General features: G+C 36.3%; 1 protein-coding gene across 1 annotated transcript; it reads left to right on the forward strand.

The window, feature by feature from the left end:
• Positions 1-724: 724 nt before the first annotated feature.
• Positions 725-2,456, forward strand: LOC144998020 (LOB domain-containing protein 22-like). Its single transcript, XM_078957860.1, has 2 exons — positions 725-1,797; positions 2,181-2,456. The coding sequence occupies exons 1-2, from the start codon at positions 899-901 to the stop codon at positions 2,269-2,271; spliced, it is 990 nt and encodes a 329-aa protein (XP_078813986.1). The 5' UTR covers positions 725-898; the 3' UTR covers positions 2,272-2,456.
• Positions 2,457-21,475: the final 19,019 nt, after the last annotated feature.

The raw sequence follows: 21,475 nt of genomic DNA on the forward strand, positions 1-21,475 counted from the left end.
GACACAATGAAGAAGAAAGGGGGAAAGGAAAAGTGAAGGTTATAGTTAGACCAATTTATGGGTGGGGAATTTGGATTTCTGTTTTTTTAAATGATTAAAAAATATCATAAAATTAAAAAAGAAATGCATAAGGGCATAACAGTCTTTCTACATCAATCAGAGACCAACGACACAACAAAATCAAACTATAGGGATGATCCGAGTTTTAAAAAAAAAAGTTTGGGACCAAACGTACAAATTATCCTAAACAATAGGGATCATGCGTGTAATTTACTCTAAAATAAATTAAAAATCCAAAACTAGTAACTTGATTATCATTTGAGTTTAATTTTAAAAAAAAATGGTTTCATGTTAATATCGTAGAAGTTATCTTTTTGACAAAGTAATTTTATATATTATTATTATGTTTCTTAATATAATATAAGAAAACAAAATGTAAAATAAGAACACAAAATATAGTATGGAGATGAAAAAATAAAGAAACATATTGAAACTTTAATGAAAGTGAGAGGGGAAAAACTACAAATTCATATTAGACCTAGTTTTTGATTGCCACGTTTGTATTGTTCATTTCGAATCTCTTTCGTTACCCTTTCGAGAAAGCTTTACGAATATTTTCGTCCAAATAACACAACCTTTTCTTCTAACCACACACGTAATTTCCATAAAAAGAACTAAAGCCACGTGGCCAGGTACCCCTCCATGTACTACCATCACTCTCACACCCTCGGCCACTCACTGTAACCACCATAACCACCATAACCGCCACCTATTCCATTTCTCCTCCTCTCGTTTTCTTCGCTATTACAAATTAAACACCACCATTCCCCTCCACCATCCCCGGTGGAGACGCTCTGCACTGCATTTTCCATTTTTATTTCATTTCCCTTAAAACATTATGACCAACCATAACAACAACCACAACCCTAGCAACAATAAAATCATCCACCACCGCCTCCTCCCCTCACCCACCACAACCACCACCACCACCACCACCCGTTCTAACTCCACCATCCAAGCCTGCGCCGCCTGCCGTTACCAACGCCGGAAATGTGCCCCAGACTGTATTCTCGCTCCTTACTTCCCCCACGATCGGCAACGTCAGTTCCAAAACGCTCATAAACTATTCGGTGTAAGCAACATCACGAAGATTATTCGTCACCTGGATCAACCACAGAAAGACGAAGCCATGCGCACAATTATCTACCAATCCGACGTTCGTGCTCAAGACCCTGTGGGTGGATGCTACCGAATCATCCGGGAACTCCATCGTCAAATCGAAATCTCACGAACCGAGCTTGAAATCGTTCTTCAACAGCTCGCATATTTCCGGACACTTGCTGTGCAGAACCAGACACAAACCCAACCACAATTTAATCATGATCAGATCCTTCTCGATGAGGTCGATTGCGATATTCATCTCGTTAACAATCCAGACGTCGACGCACATTTGTGCGATGATTCTCATTCTTCCGTTGATCGTCTTCATCGTCGAAATAGTTTAGATCTTGACCTAGACAACATACCTTTACCACAACATGAACAAAAAGATCACGATCAATATGTTTCAGGGAAACAGGATACTACAGGTTGGGGAGATGATAATGTGGTGGTGCCGGTCCAATCATGGGCCGCCGTACATGATTCGCCGCCGCCGTCGTCTGGCAATTGCTTTGATGTCAAGCCTCAACCGTTTCAGACCTTACATGCTTCAGTATGTGATGATTTCAAATCGCTTCTACTCAATGATATACCACATGAAGAAAAATTCCAATTCAAAGAGACAAACGAACAAAGGTTTGAATGAATTCCTTTCAATGCTTAATTAATATTTTAATAAATTAAATTATCAAAACATTCTATCTTTTATTCACCATTTTAAGTTGCAACAACTCTCACATCTTTGTAACATGCCTTCCTCATTTCTAACCATTAATACAAGACAAACTATCATTTTTTTAAAACTATTTATATAGACACATTTATTATTTTGTCTTTCATTTTTATCAGATTTACACAAAAGGACATAAATTAATGGTTAATTGTTGCATAGATTGGTAAAAGTAATGAAGATATATTATACTTTTTGTATTTGTATTTCCCTCTTATTAAAAGTAGATATGGTGCTCTCTTCCTAGCTTGTAGAATTTGTTACATTTTTTTGTTTCGTTTTGTTTTAGTGATGAGAGTTTATTCAACGAAGAAAATCACAATGAAGATCATGAGGTTACACTCAAAGATTGTAAAGCTACTCATATTGAGGGAGAATAAATTTAGATAAAAGTATGACCATTTGAGAACAAATTCTTTAATTCTTGTATTTGTGCGATGCAACGGCGAGGATTACGAGGGGGTGAATAGTTTTTTCAACGATTAGTTTTTATTTGACAGTTGCTAATCGATTAAATAATTTCTTTTTGGAAACATGTTATTTTAAAATATGCAATGTATTGACAAATACCATTTACCATTAATGTACAAGTTATTATAACCGGTGACTATGAAGTGTTTCTTTTTGGCAGTTAATTCGCTTTGAGAAAAATCATAATTATTGTTACTATTGTTATGTAAAGGAAATGTTATAAATTTGTATGGGTAAAAATAGAGGTGTGTAACTATATTGGATAAAAAATGAAAGATAGTTGTTATTAAAAAAATATGAATTTCATATTAGTTGGACAATTTTGTCAGTCGGTTTTGTGTTTATTTGAATTTCGTTTAAGACAATATAATACTAATAGTCATGACATGCGGAGGGAGTGATTAGTTTCCATTTGGTTTTTTTCTTTGTACAATTAGTTTTTCTTTCAAAGATTGCAATAAGATTCGTTAACGATTCGTTCGTTCAAATAGCAAGTCATATAATATGTTAAAATACACACACACACACATATATATATATATATATATATATATATATATATATATATATATATATATATATATATATATATAAAGTTTAATGTCTTTTATTTATAGATTTCATTTGCATACTTTTATATAAACTAGTAAGTTTGGCCATGCTTCGGATGGGTCATAAGAGTTATTGTTAGAGATGCAAAATATTATAAGTTTCACAATCATTTTCACGAAACTTATTTTTAGCTTTATAGCCTATTTTTTGACGACGAAAGTGTAACACCCCGATTTCCTGGATGTAGAACTTGAGGATTTTATGCAAATTGAAGGACCTACTCAACGAGTTGGTTGGCCCCAACTCGTTGTGTAGAAGTTGATATACTCGTCGAGTTGAAGGGGATGGACTCGACGAGTTGAGTCTGTGTTGAGAAAACCCTAATTTTAGGGCTTGCACCCTATTTAAAGAACCTTATGCCTTCATTTCGCCCCCTGATCATCCTAATACTCTGAGAGAAACCATAATCGAGCTATATTTGTGGATGAGAGTGTAACGCCCATAGATCCGGGCTGGTCAAATTAGAGACGATAAGCATCAAAAATGACTTTTTGATGGAAGATTAATTAAAAGGATTAATCTTAACCAAGTTGTAGTATATGTCACAAGGTTTCCGTGCATATAAAGAATGCTAAAATCTGAGTTATAACGAAGAAGTTATGACATGTCGAAGTTTCGCGACAGAACCGACACGACCCAACGCGACCCAGGGCGACGTAAATAGTGAATTTAAGGTAGATAGATATCTATCCTTAGTGATCTAAATGAGAATTGAAGATCTCATCGATACTAGTGCAACGACGGAAAGACGGACAAAAACGGAGTTCAGATGAAGGAGTTATGAATTTCGAACGGAGTTTTCCTGTCCCGGCCTACTAAAGATAATATATAAGTAATATATTTATAATATATTAAAAATAAAGTCAAAATGAGCCAATGGAGTCTAAACGAGAGTTGTAGAGCATAATCTTACCTTCGCGTCGATATAAAGAACTCGAAAACGGAGTTCGTATGCGAAAGTTATGAATTTCTGAAGTTCGGGGCGCAAAACCCCAAAACTGTCAGAGACCACGACGTGGCAAGCAGTGCCATGACTTGGCAAACTTTCTGACACCTCCGGGAGTCCCCCAGATGCAACTTGAGATGATGCATGCAGTGACAACCAAGCCCACGACGTGGCAAAAGGTTCCACGACGTGGAAAGGGCCAGTTTTGCCCTATAAATAGGTTTGAAGGGCCAGCCAAGTTTGGTTGCTCATTCTCTCATCTCTCTCCCATATTACATCGTTTTACATGCAATTTTAACCCCCGAAGCCCCGGTATCACCCCGAGACCCGAAGCGAGTCCCGAATTCCGAAGATCCCGAGAAGAAAAGAGTTTCCGAGCCGAAGCTCTGCCCGCGAGAAACCCGGTGTGTGAAGTGATCCCGGTTTCTCCAAAGAATACTACTTCTACAAGTCGTAGTGTTGTCCGATCATCTTCTGATCAAGTGAGTGTATAGTCACTTTCATCTTACACATAGATATAGTATTTTATAAAATACGTGCTATGTGTATAATATAAAGTAGTTTATATGCGTGAGTGTATAGTCCCTTTCATAACACGATTTTAATATAAGTATTGTTTGAATGTATTAAGTATATGTTTTGGGTGAGTATGTGATCACTTTCTTCTAATATATATATATATATATATATATATATATATATATATATATGTATATATATATATATATGTATATATATATATATATATATTATGTATTTGATATGAAATATGGGCTATGTGTTTATATATTGTTGTTTATTTGAGATGAGTGTGGAATGGATGTTTTATATAGGTGTTAAATGAGTTAATATGTATATGTATTTTATATCTACACATATGTTGGGTATAACATGAGTAGATGAATTAGATGATGTGTGATGATAATTAGGCGATGAGAAATAGGTGACGATAATTAGGTGATGATAATTAGGTGATGAGAAATAGGTGATGATAGATAGGTGATGATAAATAGGTGATGTGAGATGCAAGGATATACCATAACCTTGACCGACAATGTGACAATTTGGCGATGTAGTCATCTACCAGAGTATAGATGGCGACCACAGACTATTCTAGATGACCCCGTGGAAACACCAGCAGGATGATAACCTGTAGGTGATGAATTACGAGTCTAGGCGACTTTGTGGCTACATATTCATGCGATGATACTCTAACCCTTACTATGAATTACGAGTCCAGGCGATGTTGTGGCTACGTATTCATGCGATGATAGTCTAACCCTTATTATGATTTACGAGTCCAGGCGATGTTGTGGCTGCGTAATCATGCGATGATACCCTAACCCTTACTAGACATATATGGAGGGAGTGATCCCCGAATTAGTATTGTCTATGCAAAGTAGGCGATGATCCTTAGGAAAAGTTCTTAGGAACAAGCATATAAGGATATAAGATGTAAGGAGATGAGCGGTAAATATGATATAGGAGATGACCCTTAGGATAATGTCTTTTAGGAAGATTAAAAGAAGATATTGGGGATGGGTAATTGGGTTGATTGTTTGACAATTGAATATAATAATTATATTATTGTGGGTTGAAAACCCTATATGCTCACCAGGCTCCCAAGCCTGACCCACTCAGTTTAATTGTATCACAGGTATCGATACGAAGCTGCTTTGCACTAAAAGATTAAAGGAGATGTAAATCACTAGAGTAAATGAATGTACGTTCTGTTTATGATTATGTGTCTGTATCAGAACATGACATCCCGAGGTTTTATTATTTAATGAAAATACATTCTCTTTGAAAAATGTTTTGATAAGTTTTTATTATATCTTGTTTTGGGAACAAATTCCGCAACCGTTTTCGTTAAACGATTACTCTGATTTATAAAACAAAGCATAAACAAATCGTTCTTTTCTGGCCGAGAAATTGGGGATGTCACAGTTGGTATAAGAGCCTTAGTTTAAGCGAACTAGGAATTTGTAGGAAATTTCTAGACTTAAACTTAGAATGCTAAGTAATGTTTGTGAGGAGTGTGTCTAAAATATGTTAGCCAGTACACCTAAATTGACACAAGTACTAGTTTATTTTAGGAATGTTGCCTAATATGCTTTTATGTGATAAATGTTATATGTTTCCATATATGATATTATTTGTTCGGATCTATGGTCTGTTGTCGACCGGATCTGGAAACCTTATGTGTGTAGGATTTTAAGCGCTTGGCTACGAAATTAGAACTAGCATGTAAACGTTTCGGAGTGATAAGGGTGATTTGAATATCTATCGTGAATAAGGATATAATTTCACCTTATTCAGTGTATAGATCAAAAATGGTGAGAACAAGAAGTGGAGTTGGAAATGCTGATGAAAACAGGAATCAACCACCAGTGATTGAGCAAATACTTGTCATAGCAGCAGCACCTGAGCCGATAACAATGGCTGGTGTACAATTAATGATCCAGAAGATGTTGGATCGTCAGATGGATGAAACGAGACGTCTGCTTCAACAGAATCGTGAAGAACTGTTAATTCAAGTGGAAGAGCCCGCAGTGAATGAAGGGCATTCGGAAGGTGGAAACTTCAGTGGATCTGTTGGTCAAGCCAACCCACCGATAGTTAGGCAAAACAACCAGAATGGAAGGAATGATGGAATAGGATGCAAGTATAAAGATTTTCTCACTTGCAAACCATCGACCTTCACTAGAAAGGAGGATCCGATTGGAGTTATGGATTGGATATCGGAAATGGAGCTAGCCTTCATGACGTGTGGTTGCAAGGGCAAATTACAAACTATATTTGCAGTGCGTCGGTTCAGAGGTGGCGTTGTTCACTGGTGTAACACTCTGGGGAAGACCCTAAGCCCCAACGAGCCACTACAACTGTCTTGGGTAGAGTTCTTGGTGCAATTCAAGCGCAAGTTCTGCTCGGCCCAAAACCTGCTAGAGTTAGAGAACAAATTTCTGATATTGAAGAAAGACAGCATGTCAGTGGATGAATACACTAATTCCTTTATAGACAAAATGGAATTTGCTTTGCGCATCGTCCCAGATGAGCTGACAAAGGTAGACCGATACGCAAAGGGACTTCTATGGGAGTACACAGTGCCAGTACGCCAGGCACCTACTCTGGAGGCAGTTATCTAGGATGCCAAGTCTGTTGAGGACATGATCAAGGGAAGAACTGATGGGTTTTGGTCATAAGACATCCTATGTGCTCATACAAACCCTAATGCTTGGATCTAGGTTTCTCTATTGTACATGCTTTGAATCCAAGACTATAAACCCTAATTCTAGCATTCAAGTAATCATATTAATATGTAATTAGGTTTAAGATCATACCTTGATTGTTATGTAGCAATAACAATCCTAAATCTCCTTGTAATGACTTTGGAATGCTTAGAGTCACAAGTGTCACTCCTCTAATGGCTTACAAACACCAAGAGCAAATGGAGAAGGTATAAAGAGAGAGTAGAGAGGTTAGAATTCGTCCTTAGGACTCCTTGGGAAGGGATACACGAATTCATGAGCCAAGGGGTGTTTATATAGGTGTAGAGATAGGGTTTCAGTCATTATCCTCATCTAGTTGCTTATCCACAAAGCAACCCATAAGATAATCCTTGAATCCTTATCATAGTCGAATTCTAAGGCCTTATCACCTCAAATTCGTTCACCCTACATTTAAGATAATCCTTACCTTATTTTGTAACTATCACATAATTACAAATCAGCCCCTCTAGTTTAATTAATTATACTTGATCACAAAATTAATTCTTAATTAATTATTGACCAATATTAATTAAACAAATATGATTTCTCCTTTAATATATTATTCTTATAACATATTAATAAATCATAATAACCTTTCTCTCTTTATTAAGTTGCTTTGGTGAAGGCAACCCAAAAGGACCATGCACCATCGGGTCAAGTACATACCAAAATAGTTATGGACTTAGACACTAATCCAACAGTCTCCCACTTAGATAAGTCTAATAACTATTATGCGTATGACTTCAGATCCTGATTTGCAATCGTAGCTTTCCAAAGCCGCTGTCAACTCTGATCATATCAGATACGCGTGTCCTTAGATAAGGGATCATATATTCCTCCAATCTAGATATCGTCTGAGATATGATTTCTAATCATTCTGTTTGTACTATATCTCGATTTCCGATTTATGACGACTGACTAATTGAACAAATCAAATTAGCCCTAGCCCGGCCGAGCATTTACGTTTGTCATCACTAAACCATCGAGGGGCCCAAAAGATATCGCTTTTATTCTTTGAATAAAAGGAACGGATAAACTTTGATACAATGCTTGCTTGCACTCACTAACCAAATCACACACAACAATATGTTTTATAACACCAAGTTACTAGTGCGTTTACATATTATCAATGTGCAACCGATTCGCAAGATACAACTCACACATCTCGGTTTCAAGAATATAAGATGTTATTGTCTCACTAATCAATCGTGATACAATTCATGGAGTGATCCAAGTGAGCGTGGGTTTAATCCAATGCTCAAATTCATATTCATAAGCACTCATGAACGTTGCAGCAAATGTTTGCTTATGTCTAATACTCTTCTAGACAATCCACACACCAATTCACGACAGTCTTCATTCATATCTACTTCCAACATATGAATGATTGTGGCCCGTTTGAATAATTCGATTATTCTTAATAAATTCAATTATTCTGGAAGTCAAAACATGAAAATGTGAAACACAAGAATAATACTAATCCCATATGGCCTCAAACCTTTGAGTATAAATAAAACACCTTTTATTTATCACCATATTGATTACTCATTATTTGTCGTTTCGGGTAATCAACTTCTTACTTGAATTCCAACACTTGTCCCATGCTCCTAGCATGCACACAATATTTACCTATGGTTCTTACTTTTGTGAAATAGACAAATTGAAGACATTTCCAATCATTCTCATTTTACAACTCCAAATCCTTTTTCATAAGTGTAAGAATATCAAATTCTTGCTACTTATAGAATATGCTAGATTCTAACACTTTATGCAACGATCCTTTCGTAATGTCACTGCACCAAAGTCACAAAGACTATTGCTAATGATGTTACAAAATCTTTTATCGGAGATTGTTACAAGACAATTCCTTAGATATTATGTCTCTCACTTAAAGTACATTCCTTTGAACATCCTTTTGCATAAAAGTTTCTAATCTAGTCATAGATTTACTTCCCAATATGGACAGGCTTCCATATTTTCCATATGACAACTTATTCTTAATAGAATCTTATCTATTCATAATAATGTCAATATGGTCCATCCAATACCATGCTTCCAACTACTTACAAGCAACCAATCCTCGTCGAACTTTGGATTGTTCTTTGATAGTTGTTTAATTATTTTAGTGAAAACCGATTCTAGTCCTTTTTCCCTCTAAATGCGCTAGACATTTGGAAAATTTAAGAATGGTCAAACATTAAAGCATTTGTAATCGATCCTATACCCGAAGCGTATGGGACACGATGCACAATGTTTTATTTGCTATGTTCTCAAAATTCGAATTTTGAACAGGAATGCCGTAATCATAATCGAAATTTTAAGAACACACTATGTACCTTTGACTAAATCTATTAATGTTTCACAACCTAATCCTTTAGATTTGAAATGAAGCATAATATTCTCTCCCTTAATTATAGCAAAACAACTTTACAACCCTTACTACTTTGCAAGGTATAACTCTTGTTTTTCTATAATTAATATTGCCAACTTGTAATACTTTCCATAATAATCATACAATCATAACTTTTATGCTCCCACTATCATGATGATTACTATAAAACATAACACTTATGCTCCCACTAGCTTCGACATGTATTCATAAACATCTTAACTTCCAGAAAGACAATACCTATTGAATTTCTTAAGTCCATGTTTCTAATACTTAGTGCTTTGATAATCTTTTATCAAGGCTTCTTGAACTTATACACCGTTGCCTTACATAGTTCATATGTGTGTCTTAACAATTAAGACTAATTGCCAAACCTCACAATTCAAATTATGGAAAGGGATACCGTAACCATGATCGAATTCGAGAATGCAATTTTACAATCACTATATTCTTAAAATCTTTCTTAGTGAAAGCATTTCCTCACAATCATTTTCATGAAGGAGGAAATCTTATGACACTTAGATTTAAATGGTGTATTTGTTCCTATCCATGTGAATTTGTTAAAACCAAAGTTTACGACAAATTCAAACTCATATGGACCGAACTTTCTTAATCTTGATTTCTTGCCTTATGGTAGCACAACTGTCCACCACGTCTTCCAAGTAGTTAAGCAGCTCACCTTTTCCTATCAATTAAGGTGCCTTGCCTTTTATGCGTTCAAAATGAGAACTTATAGAACTCACATGCATAATTAACTCAAATGGAAACAACACAAAAACAAAATAATGTCATCACGATAGGTTGTAAACCTCAACTCGTGTGCTAGTGATGATCGATAAGGTTTATTTGATTTGTTCTTGAAACCTTTCCAGACCAATAAGACTCCCACTGACTCCTTGACATATAAGATTCTCTTGTCAATAAACATTTGTTGACAACCAAATATTCAAGAGTTAGTGTAGCTTTTATCAAAACACTTCATAAATTGGTCCTAGTTGGCCTTTGTCTTATCCAAGACATCACAACTTTCCACATTTGATGAATGTTATGAACCTTTAATATTTTTCACTCATTGTCACAATCTTAACTTTAAAGACTTGTTATTGGAACGAAGTATGATAGACTTCTTGATCTAACCATTTCTTCAATCCTTGATTCCTCTTCTTAAACATACAATTGTACTAAGACTCACTTAGAGGATCAATTGAGATATGGTTCTTAATCATTAAGACCTATCATAAAGCATAAAAGGTACTCTCCCTTCTTCTTAGAATGGAGAAACTTTTATCTTTCTGCCTACTTGACTCTTCTTATTCGTTCTGCTATTGATTTAAACATTTTCAATCAATTCAGAATTACACTTAATCTTTGTAAGTATAAGCATATTTACCAAACCTTTAGTAAATCATGACGAATATCTTTGTTACTCTTATGGTGAAATTGATCAACACACAACTTTGTGTACTCGATCTCCTAGTCCTTCACTTGACACTTTGTCAATGAATTAGTCTAATTTCCAAAATATGAAATTTCTCATTCATCGTGCAACCAAGTTGCATGATTCCAAGTTTCTGTCCAATTGAAACTTGGGCGATGAGAAACTCTCCCTATTTGGTAAATTCTCGACATTTCCATAAATAACATAACTAAGAATCATATCCATTCATTGTAGAAATATGCAAACATCAATTATCATAACGATTTCATTGCAAGGAAGTAAACAAATAAATAAACAAGTCAAACAAAATTTATTTTATTTATAAAAGCAACGGAAAAACATTTGTCCTTACAATGCAAAATCTATTGAAAGCTATGTAAAAGGAAAATTTATAACAGCTCTATCATAACTATCTAATCTCAAAATCCAATCTTCAAGTCCATGTGATCAAGATCCATCTCTTGTGATTAGATTCATCTTGCTCTCTTATCAAGCTTCCTTTCTTTTCACCGATACTTCAAAACATTCAAATGCAATCTTATCACATCATGTATTAAGAATCAATGAATAGGAACTTAACGGAGTTAGATAGTGGATTTTACCTGAAGCGTAGTCATACTTTTGACTCTCCCATCTCTTAGATCTCTTAGGTAAATAGGGTAACTTCATCTCCAATTCCCCTTCTCTTGGCAATAAAAGCAAATTGACTCTTTTGGAGCAACACATGGAACTACTTCAGACATCGTCGTTCTCTTGTGATCAAAATTTTCGATCATTGCATGTCTTTCATTGCCATTGTCTATATCCATAGAGGTCTTGAAGGTAGATTCACCAATCAACTTTGCTTTTCTATTGCGCCAAACCATTGCTGATTCAGCAGCAATAAGCATATAGGTGAGATCAATAAGGGTCACGTCGTGGTTCATCATATAGTACTCTCTTACGAACTCACTATACAAGTTAGGAAGTGACTGAAGAACCCAATCAAGAGCCATCTCTTCACCGACAACGGATCCCATCATTCTTAACCTATCAATGTGTGACTTCATCCCTAAGACGTGTGCACACACCGGCTTTCCTTCTTTATGTTTACTTGCCAAAAGGGCTTGAGTGACATTGAACCTTTCAATTTTACAATCTTGTGGGTTAGGGAGAATAATTGGAGGAGGAGGAGGAAGTGAAGCATGATCTCTTGTTCCTCGATCGAATCGTGGAATATCATCTTCATGTGGAATGCTTGTTCCACGGGATTTGGGAAGACCATAGTTGTCGAACTTTGACATCTACAAAACGGGAGAAAAACGAATTCAAGTTAGTTGATAGATTGAGTCCTTAGTAAATCACCCAAATGAAATACTAAGGCTAGGACCCAACACAATATTCTACAACTCGGGAGAGGGATGCCGTAACCCTAATTGCAGAATATTTAAAGGTAAGTGAATTACGATTCACTAATTTCCACCACGAAAAAGAAATTTAAGTTTTAAATCTATGAAAACTCCTAGATCCTTTGAGATTCATTGAGGATCACAAAGCGGGTGTGAATAAGCATGCAAACTTACATGGTGCCCTCACATGTTATAGTCACCTATTCGATGTGCCGGTAAACCACACACGCTCCACCGAGCTATGACAAACATTGAGTCACCCTTTGCTACCTTTGCTTAGAACCATTTAGTGTGCCAGTAAACCACACACGCTCCACTAACGTCTTCGCAAGGGCACAAAGTGTAATTTCATGGAATTGCATCAATTCACTTTTGCCTAAGTAACTAAGATTGGGAATTAGAAAAACATTTAGTTACTTTGTGTTTCGTTATACTTATAATGGAAGGTTTTGTCCTATCCTACCCGTTTGGCTAACGACCCTCCACTAGTTAAGAGTGCGGTGGGTAAGAGTGGATACCCATTCAATCGCCATTTTATAGGCAATTTCCTTAAACACCCCTTATAGACCAGCTTCGTGAATGAGGCCTACTAACGGTAAGACTGAATTTTACTCATACATATATATATATATATATATATATATATATATATATATATATATATATATAATGTTAGACTTTTAATGTTATATATATAGTATAGGGTGCATTTTATACTTTTAAAATACTATGTGGTTAACTTTAACAATTACCCTTTTAATTCAATTAAATGGTTAACCTAAACTCTTATGGATTGATTAAGTCTCTTTTAATTATACTCCTTAATTAATTAATAAAACCATAAGGGTGTATTTGAACTTTTCAAAACATTACTAGGGTTTTAGAATTTAACATTCCTAATTAACTTTTAATCAACTTTTAAATTCCAAAACTTGAGGGCAAGTTTTGAAACCTTTTTCAAAACATTAGGGTTTTAACTATTTAAATTTCAAAACTTCAAAACTTTTGGGTTCAAATCTAAACTATAAAACCTAAAGGGGAAAATATGAAACTTTTCATAACAACAAGGATCAAATAACAAATAATTCAAATTAACATTTAATCTCATAATTATCCATATTTGATTTATTTAATGATTTCTGCAAAACAATTTATCATTTTACTCAAAATAATTAATCAATTATCTTATAAGGAAACAATTATCTTATTAATTGATAAATATATTCATTTAGATCAAAAATATAGTCAAATATATCATATAATCGGATTAATATTGATCTAACATGATAAGGTAACTATCCATATGCAAAAACAGCAAGAAATCCCGAGATAAGCATTATCTGACGAGTTGACTCGTCGAGTCAAGCTTGGACTCGGCGAGTCCAGCCTCTAAAACATCAAAAATCGAATTTTTTAGATATACAATGCATCAATACAATTGAAACCATCCTAGGCTCTGATACCACTGATGGGTTTTGGTCATAAGACATCCTATGTGCTCATACAAACCCTAATGCTTGGATCTAGGTTTCTCTATTGTACATGCTTTGAATCCAAGACTATAAACCCTAATTCTAGCATTCAAGTAATCATATTAATATGTAATTAGGTTTAAGATCATACCTTGATTGTTATGTAGCAATAACAATCCCAAATGTCCTTGTAATGACTTTGGAATGCTTAGAGTCACAAGTGTCACTCCTCTAATGGCTTACAAACACCAAGAGCAAATGGAGAAGGTATAAAGAGAGAAGAGAGAGGTTAGAATTCGTCCTTAGGACTCCTTGGGAAGGGATACACGAATTCATGAGCCAAGGGGTATTTATATAGGTGTAGAGATAGGGTTTCAGTCATTATCCTTATCTAGTTGCTTATCCACAAAGCAACCCATAAGATAATCCTTGAATCCTTATCATAGTCGAATTCTAAGGCCTTATCACCTCAAATTCGTTCACCCTACATTTAAGATAATCCTTACCTTATTTTGTAACTATCACATAATTACAAATCAGCCCCTCTAGTTTAATTAATTACACTTGATCACAAAATTAATTCTTAATTAATTATTGACCAATATTAATTAAACAAATATGACTTCTCCTTTAATATATTATTCTTATAACATATTAATAAATCATAATAACCTTTCTCTCTTTATTTATTTCTCCAATCAAGTTGCTTTGGTGAAGGCAACCCAAAAGGACCATGCACCATCGGGTCAAGTACATACCAAAATAGTTATGGACTTAGACACTAATCCAACAAGAACCACCAACATGGTTGTAGTTGGTGAGAAAAGAAAGTTTATGGGATCCCTAAGATCCGACGAAAAGAGAAAATTATCGAAGTCTAGTTTGAAGAAGTTCGAAGGAGGAAGAGATGAAACCAAGTGGTGTGAAAAGTGCAAGAAGAATCACTTCAGAAGATGTGATGGAGAAGTGACCTGTTATAAGTGTGGTAGGACAGGTCACTATTCCAGAGATTGTACGTTCGACAATAGAAAGTGTTATGAATGTGGAGATGGTGGTTATATTTCGAAGAACTGCCCAAAGAAGGACAAAGCTGCAAAGAAAAACGCACCGCCACAGCCAAGGGCATTCCACATGATCCTCGACGAAGCGAATCAAGGATGAGGACTTTATATCCAAGGATCAAGTTATGAAGTAGCAATGCGAATAGTAACTTATGATGTAGCCTATTAGAGGCATAGTATAGGGTGCACTTGAACTTTTGTGTAATCGTTTTAAGATTAAATATAAACCCTGGTTTTATTATCTGATGTGATTGTGTGATTTCGTATGGTGACTTGGTTGACTGAGGGAAAATACTTGGTACAAGTATGAGTAGGTGTGAATAGTAGTAGAGATCTATACTACTGGAAGCACATGACTCATGCTTGGATCAGGGAAAGTCGCAACGTTACCAAGAAACTAGTAATTGATTCCATTTTATTCATGTATGTCATTACCATTGTTTCGGTAATGATTAGTAAGAGGGTTGTTATTCTGACCCTAGCAGTCATGACAAATTGAGTTCGACTACGATGAGTTTGTTACGTGGTTCATAGAACCAAGTTCGATGTAACATCTAACCTAAGTCAAAAAATTGAAATCAATGCGATTGATAGCATCACGCTCGTTGTTAAGGAAGCTTGTAGCTAGAAATGCTACATACAAAAATGTGATTATATCACGTTAGAATATGAAGGAAGGTATAATCCATTCTGGAATTTGACTCTAAGAGACTTGACTCTAAGCATTGCATCATACGATGAGAGGTTATTAGAACATGACCCATCGGTCTGTTACAATAGATAAAGGAAAGTACGTATCCTAAGAAGAAGAAGGAGTCATAATAAGTATTTATTTTGTAACTCAAAGGTTACAATTGAAAGTACAACATAGTACGAAGAGCTGATGCAGGATTGAGCACTACCTGCTATCGAGAAGTCCAAGAGTTAGATACTCATTCCAGGAAAGATATAACTTATAGTTATGATTTAGGATGGAGAGATAACGTATGGAGTCAGTATACGAATCCTATTTTGTTGATGATTTCTGGACGTAATCATCCTAAGGGGGAGATAATTGTAACGCCCGTAGATCCGGGCTAGTCAAATTAGAGACGATAAGCATCAAAAATGACTTTTTTATGGAAGATTAATTATAAGGATTAATCTTAACCAATTTATAGTATATGTCACAAGGTTTCCGTGTATATAAAGAACGCCAAAATCCGAGTTATAACGAAGAAGTTATGACATGTCGAAGTTTCGCGACAGAACCGGCACGACCCAGCGTGACGTAAATAGTGAATTTAAGGTAGATAGATATCTATCCTTAGTGATCTAAATGAGAATTGAAGATCTCATCGATACTAGTGCAACGACGGAAAGACGGACAAAAATGGAGTTCAGATGAAGGAGTTATGAATTTCGAACGGAGTTTTCCTGTCCCGGCCTACTAAAGATAATATATAAGTAATATATTTATAATATATTAAAAATAAAGTCAAAATTAGCCAATGGATTCTAAATGAGAGTTGTAGAGCATAATCTCACCTTCGCGTCGATATAAAGAACGTCGAAAACGGAGTTCGTATGCGAAAGTTATGAATTTCTGAAGTTTGGGGCGCGAAACCCCAAAACTGTCAGAGACCACAACGTGGCAAGTAGTGCCACGATGTGGCAAGCCTTCTGACACCTCTGGGAGTCCCCCAGATGCAACTTGAGATGACGACCAAGCCCACAACGTGGCAAAAGGTTCCACGATGTGGAAAGGGCCAGTTTTGCCCTATGAATAGGTTTGAAGGGCCAGTCGGGTTTGGTTGCTCATTCTCTCATCTCTCTCCCATATTACATTGTTTTACGTGCAATTTTAACCCCCGAAGCCCAGGTATCACCCCGAGACCCAAAACGAGTCCCGATTTCCGAAGATCCCGAGAAGAAAAGAGTTTCCGAGCCGAAGCTCTGCCCGCGAGAACATCCATAACACGATTTTAATACAAGTATTGTTTGAATGTATTAAGTATATGTTTTGGGTGAGTATGTGATCACTTTCTTCTAACATATATATATATATATATATATATATATATATATATATATATATATATATTAAGTATTTGCTATGAAATATGGGCTATGTGTTTATATATTGTTGTTTATTTGAGATGAGTGTGGAATGGATGTTTTATATAGGTGTTAAATGAGTTAATATGTATATGTATTTTATATCTACACATATGTTGGGTAGAACATGGGTAGATGAATTAGATGATGTGTGATGATAATTAGGTGATGAGAAATAGGTGATGATAATTAGGTGATGAGAAATAGGTGATGATAATTAGGTGATGATAGATAGGTGATGATAAATATGTGATGTGAGATGAGAGGAGATACCATAACCTTGACCAGCAATGTGGCAATTTGGCGATAGTCATCTACCAGAGTATAGATGGCGACCACATACTATTCTAGATGACCCCGTGGAAACACCAGCAGACTCATAACTTGTAGGTGATGAATTACGAGTCCAGGCGATGTTGTGGCTACATATTCATGCGATGATACTCTAACCCTTACTATGAATTACGAGTCCAGGCGATGTTGTGGCTACATATTCATGCGATGATAAACTAACCCTTACTATGAATTACGAGTCCAGGCGATGTTGTTTCTACGTATTCATGCGATGATAGTCTAACCCTTATTATGATTCATAAGTCCAAGCGATGTTGTGGCTGCGTAATCATGCGATGATACCCTAACCCTTACTAGACATATATGGAGGGAGTGATCCCCGAATTAGTATTGTCTATGCAAAGTAGGCGATGATCCTTAGGAAAAGTTCTTAGGAACAAGCATATAAGGATATAAGATGTAAGGAGATGAGCGGTAAATATGATATAGGAGATGACCCTTAGGATAATGTCTTTTAGGAAGATTAAAAGAAGATATTGGGGATGGGTAATTGGGTTGATTGTTTGACAATTGAATATAATAATTATATTATTGTGGGTTGAAAACCCTATATGCTCACCATGCTCCCAAGCCTGACCCACTCAGTTTAATTGTATCACAGGTATCGATACGAAGCTGCTTTGCACTAAAAGATTAAAGGAGATGTAAATCACTAGAGTAAATGAATGTACGTTCTGTTTATGCTTATGTGTCTGTATCAGAACATGACATCCCGAGGTTTTATTATTTAATGAAAATACATTCTTTTTGAGAAATGCTTTGATAAGTTTTTATCATATCTTGTTTTGGGAACAAATTCCGCAACCGTTTTCTTTAAACGATTACTCTGATTTATAAAACAAAACATAAACAAATCGTGCTTTTCTGGCCGAGAAATTGGGGATGTCACAGAGAGAAAGAGAGGCTAATATTGTGTATTTTGGTGCATTTTTGGAAGAAGAGCGAGGAGCAAAAGGATTGGGACGTGAGGGAGCTCTTGGATCAGGTGTTCATTCATTCCTAGTTTCTGTTTGAAGGTAAAAAGTTACCACCTTGATCATTCCTTTTGTTGGATCTCTTTCTATGGAGTTTTAGGGCCTTTTTCTCATCCATACTTTGGTTTTGAGTCGTTTGAGCTGGTCATGGAGTTGAGACTCCAGATCTGATCAATATGAGGTCCCATGAGTCCAAAGGTCCAAGCTTTATCAAGTTATTGGCAAGCTTCCATACACTAAACCTTCTATAGAGTTGTATTTTGGGATTTTGAGCCCTTGATGCCATGCATGGGCGTAAAGCTTGCAGCTTTACGTGGTATTTCGGCCTTGGGATGCTAGATCTATAATTTGGGACTTTTGTTCTGCTTAGAATCGTTTGAATGAGGATTTTTCTAGAGGAACTCGACGAGTGCATGAGCCAACTCGACGAGTCGGTTGGGGTTTACCCCGATGGACTGGATGCATTACAGACTCGGCAAGTTAGTGAGACAACTTGACGAGTTGAGAGGGGTTTACCCATCTTTGGATTCAGAGTGAACTCGACGAGTTAATGGGGTAACTCGATGAGTAGTTGGGGTTTTCCCGGTCTTCTGGACGCCGCATGGACTCGACGAGTTTCCTAGCAACTCAGCGAGTTGACTCGGGTTTTTGCGATTTACTGAGTTCTGAGGGACTCGACGAGTTCATGAGTTGTACTTGGCGAGTTGAGTAAACATGGATTGTTAACTTGAGTATTGACACCCATTGACTTTTAGGGTTGGGTCAAGTTGTGGACTTTGGAGAACATGGAGGGGTAAAATGGTCTTTCACCCTTTCTGAGATTTAATAGAGGAGTTAACTCAACATTTTATATAACTGTTAAGTAGAGATGAATGTGATATATGTAGGTGAATTTTAGACCAACATCTCAAGCGTGGGATACAATGCTTTACTTTGCGAGGTGAGTATTCTCACTATACTGATGTGTTTTGAGCACTATAACAACCTTATGGTGCACATGCAACCCTAATGCTTTGGATCTAAATTTTTCTCTAGTTATACATGAAAACAATTTTTCCAAAGCATGAAGCCTAATCTATCATACAATATGACATATGAATCATAAAACAAGTTATAGAATTACCTCTTGTTGTAGTTTGATGTGTTTGGCATTTAAGAACTGTGACATCCCCAATTTCACGGCCAGAAAAGACCGGTTTTGTTTATACTTTATTTCAAAATCAGAGTAACCTTTTAATAAAAGAATGCGGAATTTGTCCCAAAACAATAATATGATAAAGATTTATCAAAAGCATTTCCTTAGAAATGTATTTCATTAAAAGACTTGGGATGTCATGTTCGATACAGTACATAAGTATAAACAATACATTATAAGCCTTACAACAGTTATTTACAACTAATGGCCTATAATCCAAAAGTCCCTCATCATCATCATAAGTATGCTCTGAGTCCACTACCTGTAAAACAGAAAGCTGAGTGGGTCAGGTTTGGGAGCCTGGTGAGCATATAGGGTTTTCAACCCACAAATAATAATAAATTTATTAATTTCATCGATCAACAATAAATTTATTAATTTCAACAACCAACAATAACCCTGATTACCCATTCCCGTTATCCTCACTTTACGTCCCTAACACCTATACAAGGGACCTAGTCTAAGGATTTTATCATCGGGATGGACATTACTGCTAAGGGGGTTCCTCAACAATAAATGTCCTAAAGGCAAACATGAGGGGGATGGAGTACACCGGTGAACACATCGTTCACAACACCTACAGGTTGCGAGCCTGCTAGCGTTCCACTGGACTGTCTAGAAGAGTACGTGGTCGTCATCCATACTCCGCTAGATGACTGGAACAACAACAACATCGAGGCCTCTCATCATTTTAACACACATCAACTATTTTGTCTACCCATGTTCTACCCAACATATTTGTAAATAAAATACATATACAATTTATAACTTGTATAAAACATTGTATTCAACAATCATCTCAAATAAACAATCAATATAATTACACACAACACGTATTTTATAGAAAATACTTCATATCTATGTGTAAGATGAAAGTGACTACACTCACTTGATTTGATGATAATCGGGCAGCAATTTGTTCCTTAAAATGATCGTTTCTGATAAAACCGGGAGTTTTATTGAGAAACTGGGATCTGCGAGAGTTGGAGCTTCAAAACCGAAAAGATAAAATTTTCCAGGTTTTTGGGTACTTCGGGACGTATTCCGGGCTTTAAAAATGATACCGGGACTTCGGGGGAAGTCAAAATAGTCAAAATATATGTTTAGGGGTGTAAAATGACAACTTTTCAAAAGTAGTCGGGAGATCTCGCAGCCCCCCTATTTATAGGGTGCGAGGCCGAGGTCTCCGTGGCTGAGAAGCTTCCACGCAGCTGCTTGCGAAGCTCGGACACGGAAGGGAGGTGTGGCTGCGAGGGAAGGAGGCGTGTGGCATCAGCGACGCGAGACACGGAGGCGGCTACGAGGGTCGGACGTGTCCCTGCGAGGTTCGGACACGGGGCGGCTTCTAATTGGCCGAGGATTCGGTCCAAGGGAGTTGCGACATGCGTCTAGTCCGGATTTGGCCACGTCCTCGGTGACGCAGCAGCTTCGTGCAAGCTGATGTGTCCGGTTACTGTTCATGCGAAAATTTCCGAATTTTGAGCCCCGAACTTCTAAAATCCATAACTTTCGCATACGAGCTCCATTTTTGATGTTCTTTATATGCACACGTAGCTAAAATCATGCTCTACAACTTTCGTTTAGACTTTGTTGGCTAATTTTGACTTTAATTTTAATATTATTATTTTTAACAGACCGGGACAGGAAAATCCGTTAAAAATTCATAACTTCTTCATCCGACGTCCGTTTTTGTCAGTCTTTTTACCGTTGTACTACTATTGACGAGACCTTCGGTTCTCGTTTAGGTTGTGTCGGCTAAATTTCTCTCGATCTTAAATTCGAGTATTTAGCTGTCTACTGCTAAGCTAAAACTTAGAAAAATCATAACTTCCTCATATGAAGTCAGATTTGGGCGTTCTTTTTATCGAACTTATCGATTTAATGAATACTACGACTTTAGTTTAGATTGTTAAGGCTA

Source organism: Lactuca saligna, chromosome 5, assembly GCF_052625555.1.
Source record: "Lactuca saligna cultivar CGN05327 chromosome 5, ASM5262555v1, whole genome shotgun sequence".
Lineage (NCBI taxonomy): Eukaryota > Viridiplantae > Streptophyta > Magnoliopsida > Asterales > Asteraceae > Lactuca > Lactuca saligna.

What these genes read in the sequence shown, in the direction of transcription:
- LOC144998020 (XM_078957860.1), top strand. Translation starts at nt 899, where the DNA reads ATGACCAACCATAACAACAACCACAACCCTAGCAACAATAAAATCATC. An exon ending in AAAGAGACAAACGAACAAAG is followed by an intron (nt 1,798 to 2,180) that starts GTTTGAATGAAT and finishes GTTTTGTTTTAG; the next exon opens with TGATGAGAGTTTATTCAACG.